The sequence below is a fragment of the Anolis carolinensis genome, chromosome 5, assembly GCF_035594765.1.
Source record: "Anolis carolinensis isolate JA03-04 chromosome 5, rAnoCar3.1.pri, whole genome shotgun sequence".
In the NCBI taxonomy this organism is placed as follows: domain Eukaryota; kingdom Metazoa; phylum Chordata; class Lepidosauria; order Squamata; family Dactyloidae; genus Anolis; species Anolis carolinensis.
Genome location: NC_085845.1, coordinates 157,524,957 through 157,540,968, shown reverse-complemented (window position 1 = coordinate 157,540,968; position 16,012 = coordinate 157,524,957). Strand labels below are relative to the sequence as shown.

Sequence of the window (16,012 nt, the reverse complement as noted above, 5' to 3'; positions counted from 1 at the left end):
CCACCCGGGCATTCTTGAAATCACGATATTGTAATCCCAGAGAGTCGGCATACTCTCTATCGATGAAGTTGTTTGTTGCCCCTGAATCTATCATGGCATGGATCATGACGGGTCCTTTTTTCACTGACCACAGCGTGACCACCAGGATAAATAGGACCCCGGTTTGCGGCTCTTGAGTGGGGTTTTTGACCGGGTTGGCGAGCCTCTCTATGCCCGGTCGCTGGCTTCCCCCGCCGGCTTGGCTCCAGCCGCCTCAGCCGTTTCCGGCTCCACGGAGGACGCCGCCGCCAGGCGGGCGGCGGGCTTCCTTTTGGCTGGACATTCTCTGGCGAAGTGGCCCCCATTCCCGCAGTACCAACACAGATTCAAACGTTGGCGGCGGGCCTTTTCGCCAACATCCAGTCTGGGGCGGACGTTGCCCAACTGCATCGGCTCCTCCTCGCTACCCATGGGGTTTGGGGCTGGCGGTGCAACTCTCCATGCTGGACGTGGCTGAACACTGGCAGAAGCGGGGGGTTTCACTCCGGCTCTCCCACTCTGGCCTCGGAGCCACTGTTTTTTGTTGGCTATCAGGGCTTCGGCACGTAGACACTGGCTGATGAGTCTCTCAAGAGTCCCTGGAGGATCCACCTTAGAGATCTCTGCATCTCGAAGTTGAGGCCCTCGCGAAACTGTCCTCTAAGGGCTATATCGTTCCAGCCGGTGTTCTGAGCCAGCACCCGGAACTCGGCTATGTACCGGGACAATGGCCTGTCCCCTTGGAAGAGACGCCGGAGTTTATGGCCGGCCGCCTCCTCGTCGTCTTCGATCCCCCAGGTCTTTCTAAGGTGGTTCAGGAAACTTTGCGCAGAGCTTAGGTGTGTGGAACCCGCATCAAACAGCGCCATCGCCCAATTGGCCGCAGGCCCATCTAGGAGACTGTAGATCCACGCCACCTTGACATCTTCTTGGGCAAATTCGGCTTGGCGGGCTTCTAAGTATGCCTGACACTGGCGACAGAAAACATGAACCTTGGAAGCTTCTCCGGAAAACTTGGTTGGTAGCGCTAGGGCAGGAAGACGCACTCCGCGTTCCTTCAAGCCCATTATTACACCCTCCTGCGTTCGGAGAGTATCACGGATTCTATTGAATTCTTCTTGGGAAATGGTATAACTGGCCGGTTGAGCCTCTGCTCCGGTTCCTGTAGACATTCTGGCCTTAGGTTGTTTGGTGCTTAAGGTGGCGGAGTCAAACTGTCAGGACCCAGGCTGCAGAGCACCAATAACCTTACACGGAGGCCAGAATCTATCTAATATCTTTATTATAGAAATATATAAAGTCAATAAAAACAAGTGAAGAATATAGTTCAGAAGCAGACCTTTCAGATGAGGTCAAAATTAGTCCAGAAATGTATTGTCCAATATCAGATATTAGAGTTCAAAGTTTTAATCCACTTGACCGAAACACACACTTTGCCAAGCAAAGTGTGGGGAAATGACAGTCTTTAAAGTCCAAGGTAGCTTGACAACAAGGCTGAAAAATAAACTTGATTCTTGGCTAGATCAAAGACTTGAACGAGGCAAACACGAAGCATGAATAAAGTCCAAGGAAGTCCGTGAAACAAGGCAAGGCTGGAAACTTGATCCGGGAAACAAGGAACTGGGGTTACGAAGTCCACACACGATCTCTCTCCTCAAGCTGAACAATTGACTCCGCAAGGTTTCCCTTGCGGCAAAACCCCTATATAGGGTCTTGTTTTCCCGCCAACAGAACACTTTCCCTGGAGAACAAGGAGCGAAACTCAACTCTGTCCAGATGCATGACTCCTTAGAATTTCTCAAGGGAAGCAGACCTAATCAGCTAGTTGTTTGGCAGCGATTCTGAGACTCCGGCGATTAGCCTCCCTGACTCCTCTATCTCTATTATAATTGTCCTTTTGGGAAAACGGGGGAGAATTCTGCCCAAGGCTTGTTTGGTTAACTTCCTGAGGACAAACATCCTCCAGGTGGAGAGGCTCCGATTCAAGCTGTTTTCCTCCTCGTCTGTCACAATAGTACTAGGAACGGGACTACAAGGCCCATGAGACATCACACTAGTTTTATAGATCTCTGGGTGTGGCTTGTAACAATATGGGAAAAAATCACCATGTAGTGATTTGAATGCTGGACTATGAAAGAGAGGTGGCAACCTGTGGCTTTCTAGATGTTGTTAAGTTGTTCTGCTGCCCTGCAGACTAGGACACGGAACAATGGCTTCAAACTACAGGAAAGGAGATTCCACCTGAACATCAGGAAGAACTTCCTCACTGTGAGAGCTGTCCTTCCTTGGAGGCTTTTAAGCAGAGGCTGGATGGCCATCTGTCGGGGGTGCTTTGAATGCGATTTCCTGCTTCTTAGCAGGGGGTTGGACTAGATGGCCCATGTGGTCTCTTCCAACTCTACTATTCTATGATTCTATGATTCTATGATTGTTGGATTACAACTCTCCTCACCATTGGCCATGCTGGTTGGGGGTGACAGGAGTTGAAGTCAAGCAACATCTTTTTGAGTTTGTGTTGTTGGCTGATACTTTTCTACCTTAGTACTGATCTGGTTTCTAGCTTGAGGTTTCTGGGGGTAATTGAAGACATTGGACTAATTTGGATAGGCTGAGAGAGGATAGGATGAGAATCTTGTATAGTTCCCTGAAATCCCGGAGTGGACTCCCCAACTCACTAACATGGAAACCACCAGCTGCCATTTTATATGCTTTGTTTCATAGAAATCAGTTCAGACTAAAATTGGTCAAAAGTAACTTGTTATGACACTTCAGTTGGTTTGTATGGCTCTGGATCCAACCAATAATTTACTTTATAATGTATTTATTCTCCTTCCCACTCATTGTACTGCCTGTCATCCTTCTCTCTAATCTGGCAGTTAGCTAACTCAGGGTTGAGGAGTATACTAGTTAGAACTCAAACATTACTGATGTTCGCTAATTCTATTAAGTAATCAATTTGTTTCCAAATAACAAAGATTTGCCCCTGTTTTTCAGATTCCAACATTCAGTTTCTGTTCAGGAGGCAGTGAATGGAGTTATAGGCTAGTATAACTTCCTGATTAGGCTTCAGCTCTGTTCATTTTCATGACACCGTAGATGGGGGTTTCGGCGAAGTTGTCTTTATTTCAGGCTCCAGCCAATTATATTCAGATATTTCCACTGCAAGTAATGGGCAGTAATATGAAAAGAGTCTTCACCTGGCCCTTCATGTATTATTATATAGCCATACAACTTGTTAATGTTAATGTTTTTGAACTAATTTGTAGTTATTCTATTTCTGTATAAATATAGATAACCACTCATTTTCTTTAAATATTTATACACAATCCATTCAGAAACAACTAGCCATCTCAGTACAGGCACTTTACATACTAGGATCATAATCATAAATCATAAAATATTATTTTAGAGTAAGACCTAAAAAGAGTGATCCTGAAAAGGTTTGATTGTATGATCGTGTTTGTTGTGAGTTTTTTTTTTGTTTTTTACCGCCTGTGCTCTGATTGTTGACTCAGCTGCTTTATAACTCCCAGGTCCTCACAATACTAAGACAACCTTCCCCTAGCATTAAGGACACTTAAGAGGTAACATATCAAGGACCGAAATAATTCCAGGTAGAGATTTCTTTGGCACAATGTCAATCTAAAACAGCAGCAGTTGACCTAAAGGAGCTTAGAAACCATCCAGATTCTTCTGAGAAGAAAAATTAACATTTGCCCCACTATCCCTGGAAGGAATATTTATTTATTTATTATTATTCAAACGTATATGCCGCCACTCCCCTAGGGCTCGGAGCGGCTTACAAGAACAGGCTAAAATCTAAGACAATTTAAAAATAGCAGTGACAGAAATCAAAAGCCTGCCGAAACAGGTGTGTCTTACATGCCCTGTGAAAGGCTGATAAGTCCCGTAAGGCACAGACTTCACTTGGCAGAGTGTTCCAGAGTGATGGCGCCACTGCTGTAAAGGCTCTGCATCTAGTTGTTGTTAGATGCAAGGTCTTGAAACTGGGAACTTCCAATAGATCTTGGTCCTCAGAACGAAGGGATCTCTAGGGTTGGTAGGGGGTGAGGCGGTCCCTCAGGTACATCGGCCCCAGACCATGTAAGATCTTAAAGGTAAGTACCATCACTTTGAAAGTGATCCGGTGCTCAATTGGTAACCAGTGCAGCTGCAGTAAGATTGGTGTTATGTGGCATCTCATCGGGACTCCCGCAAGAATCCGAGCAGCTGCATTTTGTACCAATTTGAGCTTCCGGATCACCGACACAGGAAGGCCAATGTAGAGGGTGTTACAGTAGTCCAATCTTGAGATGACCGTAGCCTGGATCACCATAGCTAGGTCGTCCCTAGACAGATAGGGGGCCAGATGTCTAGTCTGCCGAAGATGAAAAAAGGCAGTTTTGCTAATGGCGGAGACCTGGGCCTCCATCGTCAGCAGAGGGTCCAAAAGGACTCCCAGACTCTTTACCAGTGAAGATGGGCATAGCGCTTCGCCATCCAGGGTAGACAACTGGATATCCACACTGCCCGGTTGATCCAGCCATAGGATCTCCGTCTTTACTGGATTCACCCTCAACCTGCTGGTACGCAACCATCCAGTAACGGCTTCGAGGCACTGATGAAAACTATCGGGTACAGAGTCTGGTCGGGGTAAATGTTCATTTTAGCTTGACCAAAAATTATCCATCCATGACAATGAAATTATTTTAAGTCACTTCCACAGATTAATTTTCCATATGTTATTGTTGTTATTATTATTATTTCTCTGTCTACTGGGGACTTTAATACAATAGAATGTGTTAAAGTTATTTTGAAAAGATCTAATACATTTGTAAATGCTCATTTCAAAAATCCAGTGACCTGGTAGAATAATAGTTATATTATTTGCCAGAAGCTCTGCCTTGTCTCCTCACCAACCTAGTTTCTCCTGGTGGTGGACAGTTTCTTTTGAATATCTGAAATTTTGGGCAAGATCATATATGAGGATCCAGTGCTCCAGATAGCATAGTCCCAAGCTGTTATTATTTTAATTAGAGGTTCTTCTTCTGGGTTTCTTTAATTCTGTATTAGATGACTTATATATTATTAAAACAAGCCATCCGGTTTTAATACACCTTCTCCAAGATTTTGAAATGATTATTATCCCTGAAGGGCTCAGATATTTATCTACCATATTTTTTTTTTCTTTTTACAAAGTATAGTGAGCAAATTTTTTGGAGCTCTTCCGTCATTAGGGTAGACTTTACTAGACCAATTTTGGTGTTGCTTCTAGGAATAAGTAATTTACATTTTGGACTTGTCACTTGGCATGTAAATTAAAAGGCTTTTATCTCTTCCACTCTGTTGCCTTTTTAGATTACACTGCTTTAGCAATCCTGTGTGTAAGAATGTAACTCTTGAGAAATTCAATAATATCAGAATGTTGCGTAGATTAATTCCTTGTTTCCTCTTTAACTATTTGGAAATATCCAAGTTGAGCCTTAGTTTTAAATAGTTACTTCTAGAAGAGTATTCCACAATGTGTATGTGTGAGAGAAATATATACAAATATATAAATATTTCTTGTCTATGAAAAGGTCCACAGCATATTCATAGGAAAATGTGGTGAAGGGCTACTTTGTGAGCTGCCCCAAGTCCCTTTGGGGAGAGGGGGCGGTATATAAATCAAGTTTATTACATATTTATATTGCTTAATATGACATCATAGTTTTATTTAATAAGCAGGAAGAGATTATAGGCTCTTCTAAACAGATGTTAAAAAACACTTAGAATTACTGTCAATTGTCATAAGCTTTAAAATAATCACTGAAAGATTTTTTTGCTTGAATATATGCTAAACCTTCAGGCACTTTTAATTTAAGGGGGTTTGATAAACATTTGATTGGAATGAATTGCATATTGTTTTGAGTGAAAACAGGGTTCACACAGAGGGAAAGGGTTTGTGATTTTGTGGTTGTTCACTGGAAGCAATACCAGTGCGAAGTACAGACAAACTTAGTCTTCTACTTCAGCACAGCAAAAAACTATGCATGGCACATACCTTAATTGAGACAACACCATGGTCCACATATGAGCTAAGGCTACAGCATTTTAAGTGAAAACAATATTTGCCTTTTCTACTGATGAAGAAAGCATTTACAGAGATGCATTTTCAAGCCCAGCCACAATGAATGGTATATAGTAATCTTGTGCTTTCAGGGTAAACTTTGCCCTGTTTTGTGTCCCAAAACACAAATTGTTGGGGCTCTGATCCATTTTCGAGAGCCTCCCGAAATTGGGGAGAATTTTTTCGGATTGGGGCACCAAAATTCAGACCATTATGGGGGAGGCATCCCACCCACTGGCTCCCCTTACCTGGCACCTGCTATTGCTCCTTTGGAGTAAGAGACGCTCAGCTGAAGGCACGCTCTGGGTCTGCCTGAACACCTCACCAGCTGCCACACACACCCTGCCACATTCTCCGAGAGTGTGCGTGGGTGGCAGGGCCTGCAAACAAGCCTGAAGCGTGCCTGCAGGCCCCGCCATCTGCCAAACATTCCCCACCACACTCTCCAAGAGTGCGTGTGTGGCAGGGCCTGCAGGCAGGCCCAGAGCGTGCCTGTAGGCCCCAGTAACCACCAGACATGCTCTGCCACACTCTCCGAGAGTGTATATATGGGAGCATGCCTGCAGCCTAGCTCCAGGCCTGCTTACATACAGGCAAGGAGGCAATTTTGGCTCAATTTCTGTGTGGAGAGGGGGCTTCCTGTTTTGTGCTTTCAAAGAAATGGAAGACACTAAAGAATCGGAATACCATCAATAGTACTTCAAAATCCCTATGATTTAAGATAAATGTTCATGTGAGCAGGGTAGGGCAAATTGAAGGTTTTCCTCCTTATATAGAAACTCCTGCTGCTAGGCTTTCTTCTGTTGCCCAACTATAATAATTGATTAATCAATCAAAGCTCCTTTGAGCTAGGCCTTATCTCTTTGCTCTCACACCTCATCACTTGGAACTACTCCACATACCATAAGTGTTTGATGGTGTTAATTGTTTGGTGCTGAAAATTGCTTCCAAAAGCTGTCCCTCTCTATCCTGTCCATTGTAATTTCACTTTAGTCTTATAATACTGCCTCCAGCTTACATAGGAATTCTATTAAAATCTGAAGATGCAGTAGAGTCGGGCATAGTTATCTTTACAAAACATGTGTGTATCTCTATTTGGAAGCTATTGTGTGTTGTTGGTAATGGAACATTCAGTAGAAAGTGTTCCAACAATGTGAAAGGCAGTAAGTAAAACTAATTTAGTATCTAAAAGCCTCCAGTGACTATTTAATTGTGTGGGAATGCCGAGTTTTGATGTATCGGTATGAGTTCCCATTAGTAAACAGAGCTCAAAGCCTTCCTGACACCAGTTTCCCTGGAGCTTTGTAGTTGCATGCTAATTGCCAAAAGTTTCTTCCAAACAAACTGCAAGGAAATGGCATTTGTGAAATAAAACATACAAAATATACGCCTTGCTTTTCATATGGCTTTAGTTTGTATGTGTGTGTGTGGGCAAATAATTAAAAACTCAAATTACTGATGCATAAAAGGTGTTCAGAAGATTGTTTCATAAAATAAGTCCGTGCATGTCTAAAAAGAGAGACAGTGACAGTCTTACCATCATGGCTTAGTTGCAGTGGCTGATAATGTTTGGGCTTCATGATCTCATCATGCTGTGGAGCTTGACAGGGCTAAAATTGGGAAGCTATGGTAGACTATTATTGGACATATCTCTCCCTCAAAAGATTTTGTTCATTGTGAGATAATAAGCTTTCTAAAGCTGGTTTATTCTTTTTATACATTGATAATAGCTAGTGCCATAACATTTCCTTTATACTTCCCAATTCTTTGTGTTCTCCTTTCTCTGTGTTCTTGATTCCTGGTTATGAACATGCAGTTTTGTGGGCATTTTTGGGGATAGGCTTGTTTTTACACTTTCATTAGGTTTCTTGCAGCACTGGTAAACATTGTAATGTTAACTTACACTATTTAACTTTTATTCTTTCAATATAATATGCATATTATATCATACTGTATAGTTTATTATACTGTATCCCATCTTTTTGTTATACCAAAACCAAGGCAATATATATCCCCCAGGACCTGTACCCGCAGGTTCATTTATCCATGCCCAACAAAATATGTCCTGGCTAGACCTCAATCTTCCAGGATAACTTTATGGTATTGTGGGCCACAGGTTCTTCATATCAATGGAGTTCACTCTTATCTGTAATTCCAAATAATTATGCAAAGTCCAGGAATGTCTTCTGCTCAGATAAGGGGGTGACACTACATACATTTTGAAAAATATCTTATTTCTTTGTTTAAAAATGGGAAGCCATTTCTTATTGAGAAACTAACAGCTCCAGGCATTTTGTTTTAATTTTTTAATATGCTAGATTCTTGCATGTCCTGGGCTTGCCCCCTTCCCCCGCTATTCGACCATGCAGATTCCTCATTTATGTGCAAGTAGATGCTGCAGAGTGGCATAGATGAACTTGTAGTGTGTAGTCCCTGAGGATTTGCATTGGACTATACAGCTTCTTTTGTAGGGAACACCTGTTAAAGAATCACAGGTGCATGTGGTGTGATGGTTAAAGAGCTGGATCAGGGCCCAGGAAATACACGGTTCTTGTTCCCACTAAACAACTGGGAAAACATAGGTCTGGGGGCCAAATGTGGCCCCTTGAGTTCCTTTCTCAGGTCTTCCTCTCTCACACCAATCTTATTATTCCTTCCTTCTCTCTTTCCTTCCTCCTTCCCTCCATCTCACCTTTTTCTTCTTCCATCCTTCCTTCCCTTCCTTTTCATCCTTCCTTCCCTATTTCCTTTCTCCTTCCCTCTCTCCTTCTTTCTCCTCCCGTCCTTCCTTCCTTCCTTCCTTCCTTCCTTCCTTCCTTCCTTCCTTCCTTCCTTCCTTCCTTCCTTCCTTCCTTCCTTCCTTCCTTCCTTCCTTCCCTATTGTCTTTCTTTCTTTCTCCATTTCCTCCCTCCATTATCTTCCACCCTTTCCACCTTCCATCTCTTTTAGACGGTTGAAAGGGAACATGAGAACCACGTTTCAAGATTTAAAAGTGTGTCCCATTGAGGAGGGGGGGGGGGGGGAAACTGATTTTCTGCTGCTCTAGAAACCAGGGCACAAGGGAGCAATTGGTTCAAATGGCAGGGAAAGAGATTCAACTGAAAATATTATGAAGAACTTCTGAAGATTGGCATAGGTTGGCTCAGAGTGTGGTGGGGTCTCCTTCTCTGGAGGCTTTTTTTTTTTTGCAGAGGCTTTGATTGTGTCTTCTTGCATGGGAGAGGGTTGGACTGGATGTCCCTTGGGGTCTCTTCCAATTCTAGGATTCTATATCGGGAGTAGGCCATATGAGGATTAATTGATACATCTTTTCCCACCCATCCACCATCTCATCCTGACCAAGGCCAACCCTTTTGGGATCAAAACGTTTCCTGTCTTTCCTTCACTTTCTGCCTCCAAAAGAGAAGAGGAAAGGGAGGAAAGGGTAGGAAGGGGCCTTGGGGAGAACTCCCTTCCTCCTGGCCCCCTCACCCAGCTCCAGCCTGCTATGCGGCCTCCAAGTTAGAAAGTTTGCCCGTGCCTGCAGTAAACCATTAAACTCATTAGGCAACATTGGATCAATCATTCTCTCCTGGTTTGACATTTGTGACAGGGTTATTATGAGGATACAAGTGGAGAAGAGAAGAAGTTCTTGAGTTCACTGAAAGAAATAAACAACAGAAATTAGTAGACTGGAACCTTTTTGAATGGATTGCCAAGCTAGAACATTGAAATGCTTATATGCATACTAAAAACATGTATGCCATTTCTGCTGGAGAAATAGAAATGGGAAGAAGTTTAGTTTGCACCATTTGGATTCTGGTTTTATTTCCCCATTACCAATGTTTTAAAATGCCATTTGAGTGTATTAAATAAGAAACTAACTTGTATTTTTACAATATTTTATAGGACACCTCTAGGACAATTTCAAACAGATGTAAAAGGTAAGTCTGCTTGGTATATCATTTACTAATGAAATATATACACCAGGGATGTTAATGTGTGCAGGGTCTGAGGGCTATTTTTTTTTCTGAAAATGACATGTGGTCATTTTTCCAAAAAGCAGTAATGTCAGAGTGCTATTATAAATATTATTTCTGTTTAGAGGTCATTAGGGGCGAGAGGACAGCATTAATGCATACAACCATACTTCCTAGCTGTGTTTTTACCCAAAATTAGTTTTTTTACCTCTTTATCTTTCCCTCAGCAATCCATCGCCATCCCTGTTTTTAAAGCAATGAAATGAAAAGTAATGGCTTTTCTAATACCATGACTTACAGTCACACCTGAATCAGGCTAATATTTATATTCTTCATCTATCTTACAATGCAATATACAAAAGACCAAAACAAAAATTCTAGATAAGCATAGTTATTGCTCTAGATCTGCCACAGGCATGTGTTAAAAAGAAAATACAATTATACCTAATGAAACATTGTATGAAGGTCTCCTCAAAGTCTTCTATTCAAATAATTAGGGTATTAGTGAAGTCTTTAAACTATATTAGATATACATATTGGAACATTGATATTTACATTGCATAAGAAAAGGGGGACCTGTCTGATCAGTTTCAGTATTTCAAAGTATATCTTACTAAATATTTCACATAAGTTTATAATCTTGCATCATAGAAATAATTCATATTGAGCTTTTTCAAATAAAAATGCCATGTAAAATGTGGGTAGCATATTCAATATTTGGCTGAAATAGTTTTGAAAGATCACAGTTAACTTATGCACAAATGAGCAGGCAGCTTGTGCTAATTAACCCCTGTCTTCTGTAAATCCACATTGAACTTCAGTTCATTTGGAACTTGGAATGAAGATAGCCACTAATTTTATGGTACCCTTATTTTCTAATCAGAAATTGGGAAAGATAAGTCAAGTAAAATCCCATAAATTGATCTATATTGCTGTATCTACACACTATGTAAATCCAGAATCCAAACAGTGCTACATACTGTTATCTGTATCAGGCCAAAACACCTGAGGACCCATAGGTTGAGAACCACTAATCTAGACCTTTGAACTTTTCCCATTCTTATCCTTTTGATCATATCACTAACAGCTAATTGTTTTAATTTGATTACTTCTTATTTTGTTAGTGATCTCCAAATGTCTTCAGTGGAGATATTAATCACATGTATATAACTAGAATGATCGTTTACTTTTCTGTAATAATTCAACTACCATGATGTTTTCATTTTTGTTTGAATGCTCTCTGATTCTTATTTAATACCAGGATACCTCACATTTCACGTTATCTCTTTTATGTTTACCCTGGCCAAGTAAAGACATTTTTTGTAGGAAGAATTAGGGATTCATTTTTACTACTTATTAAAATGAGTCCATATACATACCGTTAAAATATATCATTATCCCTTTAAAAATACTAAACTTGGACAATCTGGTCTCTTTCATTCAAGCTTGTTTAATGTCCCTTGCAAATCCAATCAGAACAAATTAAGAATGTTCCTATTCTGCAAATGTGTAATTGCTTTGGGGGAGGGGGATAAGTTTTTTTTTAAATGAAAATTTGAGCTATTTTTTTTTTACACTGTTCAAATGGAGTGGCTTCAGAGGATTACATTACAAAGTTTCTGTTGTGTTGCAACATGCATATCCTGTTTTTTGGAAAGATTTCTTTCTTTCTTTTTCTTTTTTGCAAAAGTCATACTAGATTAGGTAGTGCCAAATATGGTAATAGTGTTAAGCTGCAGAATTCCTTACAATTATGTCATTATGGCTTGAAAGTTTTTCTTTTATACTGTAGCTCATGGTTTATTGGTCCTAGATTTCTTTTCATATGAAATATACAATTCTATATAATATTCTTAAATATATTTTCAGGTTAAAACACTACATGAAAACATGCTATAGAGTTGGCTGAATTTAATTTGATGCACATGTTTACATGTAGATAGTCCCCAAGTTACGGACACGATAGGTTTTGTAGGTTTGTACTTAAATTAAATTTCTATGTAAGTCAGAACAGGTACATTTTTCAGTGTAACTCCAGCCATATGTATGTATACATGTATGTGTGTGTATGCACATGCACACAAACACAGCCACACATATACACATTTTGGATATCATAGGGAAGGGCTAACATCCCTATGGTGTATGTTTTTCAGTCTGTGCCCTGTTCAGAGGATTTCACCTTGCTTTATGTTCCTGTGACAATTGGATTTAGAAAGATTTGGCTTGTTGTGGAAACAAGGATTGGTGCTAAAGATTCATTGGAGATCCCTTTTCCCCATGATAAATCTTTCAGGAGTGAATTTGCCTTCCTAGGGGTAGATTTTTCTTACTTCCTGTTGTCTCACCCCCATTCTTAACTATGAGTAAATTTGTAAGTCAGATGTTTGTAACTCAGGGACTGCCTATGTTAGATTAGATCTACATACTGGAATTTACAGTCTTAACATGGGAGTTTGTATTTAGTCACATTACGCAAACGGAATACAACTGCATATTCCAATAATAATTTATTTAATTTATCTGGCACCTTTCTCCCAGAGTGGTACCCAAGGCGACATCCAAAAACAGTAAGTTAAAGACATTGAAAATACAATTTAGAACAATTAAAACCATATCATAATACAAAAGGCAGTGATGCTGGGCAGAATAATAAGGATGACATGAGTGGCCTAGTAGATAATGATTCTAAAAATGACTGCCAAGAAGGTATTTCCAAAACTTGAAGGATTGTGGTGTATACATCATCAACCAGCTTCAGTATGCGTATGTATGTGTGTGTGTGTGTGTGTGTGTGTGTGTGTGTGTGTATATATATATATTAGGCTTGCTCAAATAATTCGTTTTCCCCGTTTACCGTTATTGATTCGTTTTTTTCAATTGTTTTGAAACAATATCGAACCTTGGTTGTCCACACGTCTGGATATCGCGGTTTCGAATCGCGAGAGGCCGTTTTTTCTTATTTCTTCGTTTTTTTCGAAAAGAAAAAAAAGCTTTTGCAAAGCACCCAAACTCCTTTCCTTTTGCCCCTCAGCCAATGGGAGGCTCAGCCAATGGGAGGGGGCGAGGGGGAAGGAGGCCGAGGAGGAGGAGGAAGACGGAGGGGGGAAATGGCCGCCGCCGCCTCGCCTCAGCTCAGTGCATTAATTAATTGGGCCTTAATGAGCCCCCTTCCAAGCCAAACCCACCAGAGAAACACACTCAATGCAAACCTTGCAACGTCCTTCTCTCCTTCTTGGACACAAAGGGAAAGGGAGGAGGCACTTCGGGTTCCCAAGCGACCTGAAAAGAGCCATAGAGAAAGGGAGAGCCAGTGCGCATGCTCCACCCTCCAAGGCACACAAGGGGGGAGTTCGCATGGGAGCCGGAAGTGTTGGGGCCTCCGTCCCTCCCTTGCTTTTCCTCTTTGGTCTCCCTATCTTGAACACAGAACACGCATGAAAAAAAACACACCATAATTTCACAATATATAGTTTAAATAACAAAAGGAAGAGGAAGGAAGAGGCCCGGGATGCGAGGGGGCGTGGGCCAGGCCCGTCCTCGGCTGCTCCCAGGGGCCCAGATTCGCACCCTCCCTCCCCCCAATACAGGTCTCCAGTCCATACCACGCTACATGAACTTGAATGGATACTGTGGTTGTGTTGTCGAAAGCTTTCATGGCCGGGATCACACTGTTGTGGTATGTATTCCGGGCTCTATGGCCATGTGCCAGAAGCATTCTCTCCTGACGTTTCACCCATATCTGTGGCAGACATAGAGGTTTTGACGTCTGTGCGAAGCTAGGCAAGTGGGGTTTATAGACCTGTGGAATAATGTCCAGGGTGGGAGAAAGAACTCTTGTCTGTGGGAGGCAAGTGTGAATGTTGCAATTGGTCACCTTGATTAGCATTGAATAGCCTTGCAGCTTCAAAGCCTGGCTGCTTCCTACCTGGGGGAATCCTTTGTTGGGAGGTATTAGCTGGCCCTGATTGTTTCCTGTCTGGAATTCCTATTTTCTGGGTGTTTCTGGGAAGGTAATGGCACTCCATGTAGTCATGCCGGCCACATGACCTTGGAGGTGTCTATGGACAACACTGGCTCTTGGGCTTAGAAATGGAGATGAGCACCAACCCCCAGAGTCAGACATGACTGAACTTAACGTCAAGGGATACCTTTACCTTTACCTACACACACACACACACACACACACACACACACAAGCAGGGACTATATATATATTATATATACACAATTTTTTCTTCGTGTACTCTGTGAATGCACACTAATGGAGAAGCTGCGCCTGCGCAGGTTCCGACGGAAACTCTTCCAAGCTGAAGTTCAAATTTTGGCGGTAACCACGCCCCCCTTCCCAAGGGGCATATAAGGCAGCCCCAGGCGCGCGCTCCCCAGTTCCTTTTTTTCCGCCGCAAGGTTCACTTCGGACTCTTCGTATGTCTACTACTCGCTTCAAGCGTTGCACGCAGTGTGCTGCTAAGATTCCTGACTCGGACGGCCACGCCAAGTGCCTCTTCTGTCTTGGCGAGGCTCATGTGGTCAGTACCTGCCGTTTCTGCCTAGCTCTCACAGCTCAGGCCAGAAAGAACAGAGCCGCTAGGCTTAGAGCGGCACTTTACGAGAAATCTCTCGCGCCAGAACCGGCCCCGTCGACGTCGGGTGCGTCGTCGTCTTCAGCTTTAAGAGCCATGTCGGCGCCGCCAGCTAAGCCTCCGTCAGCTAAAGCCTCCTCGGTCTCGTCCAGAGCGTCCAAAACCTCCAGGGCCGCTAAGCCGGTCAAGCCACCGTGTACGGTGACGACGGCTACCGTATCGACCCGCTCCGGAAAGGTGGGGCCTTCCTCGACGTCGAGCTCTTTGGCTTCGGTGACCTCGATCCGTTCGCGTATCGGCTCCCCTCCGTCCTCCTCTGCTATCAAGATAGCCTTTAAGAGGGCTCACGAGGAGTCTCGTCGAGCGCAATCTGACTCAGCTGTGGTTCCTCCCACACCTGGCAAGTCCTTGAGGGTTGCATCCAAACAACCGCCGACAAAGAAACGGCTGACTCAGCGCTCCTCTTCCTCGGCCTCCTCAAGGAGAGGCCAGCCATCTTCCTCGGCAACCTCCTCGAGAAGATCCTCTCCAATTGTACCAGCACAGAGGCCTAGAGATGTTTCTCAATCTCCATTGCACCCCCTGTCTGACGGGGAGCTGCAGGACTCACCCCACCACTCTACCCAAACGGTGGTCAGGGTGCCGCTGCCGGAGCCCCTTGCGCCGCCTCACTCGTCGCGCCAACAGCTTTTCCCTCCCACCTCGACACCGGAGCGTGGCAGACAAACGGCTCGCCTGGCTCGAGCAGCTCAGGCCTCAGCCTCCAAGGATCCTCGGCTCCCGACCCTCTCTTCCCGTGAGGCCATGCCTCCTCCCGAGACTGTGCTTTCTTCTCCCCCTCAGTCCCCCCAAGGGGCTGAGGAGGAAGAGGTTGATGTTGACCGCCCAGACTCTGTCCTCTCGGCCTCGGTGGTCTCTCTCGGTCTCGACCTCTCTCCTCCCCACGACGCGTATGAGGCGGACCCGCCTTCTCCTACTGACAATATTCGTGCTTTCTCTGATCAAATGGTCAGAATGGCCGACGCCCTGGGTTTGGAGATCAAGCAGACTTCCAAAGCAGTGTCTGATCCAGTTTTCAAAAGGGTACAGGCCCAAGCTCCGCCGGCCACGCTACTCCCTTTTCTACCTTATCTCTTGGACGTTATCCAGGCCTCCTGGAAAACCCCTTCCTCCATTCCTCCGACCTCGAAGAGGATCGAGACTTGGTACCGTACCGACGATGATACCTTGGAATGGCTCAAACACCACCCCGACCCCAACTCCCTGGTCGTTAAGGCCTCTCAATCCTCAGGTCGTCAGTCGAACACTCCGGCCGACAGAGAGGGGAAGCGCTTCGACG

General features: G+C 43.5%; 1 protein-coding gene across 1 annotated transcript in view; it reads left to right on the top strand.

The window, feature by feature from the left end:
• Positions 1 to 16,012, top strand: part of pawr (pro-apoptotic WT1 regulator) — an 88,813-nt gene that overhangs the window by 58,963 nt on the left and 13,838 nt on the right. Inside the window, exon 4 of the mRNA XM_003221144.4 lies at positions 10,017 to 10,051. Within this exon, the coding sequence (XP_003221192.2) occupies positions 10,017 to 10,051 (35 nt within the window). The remainder of the gene's footprint in view (positions 1 to 10,016; positions 10,052 to 16,012) is intronic.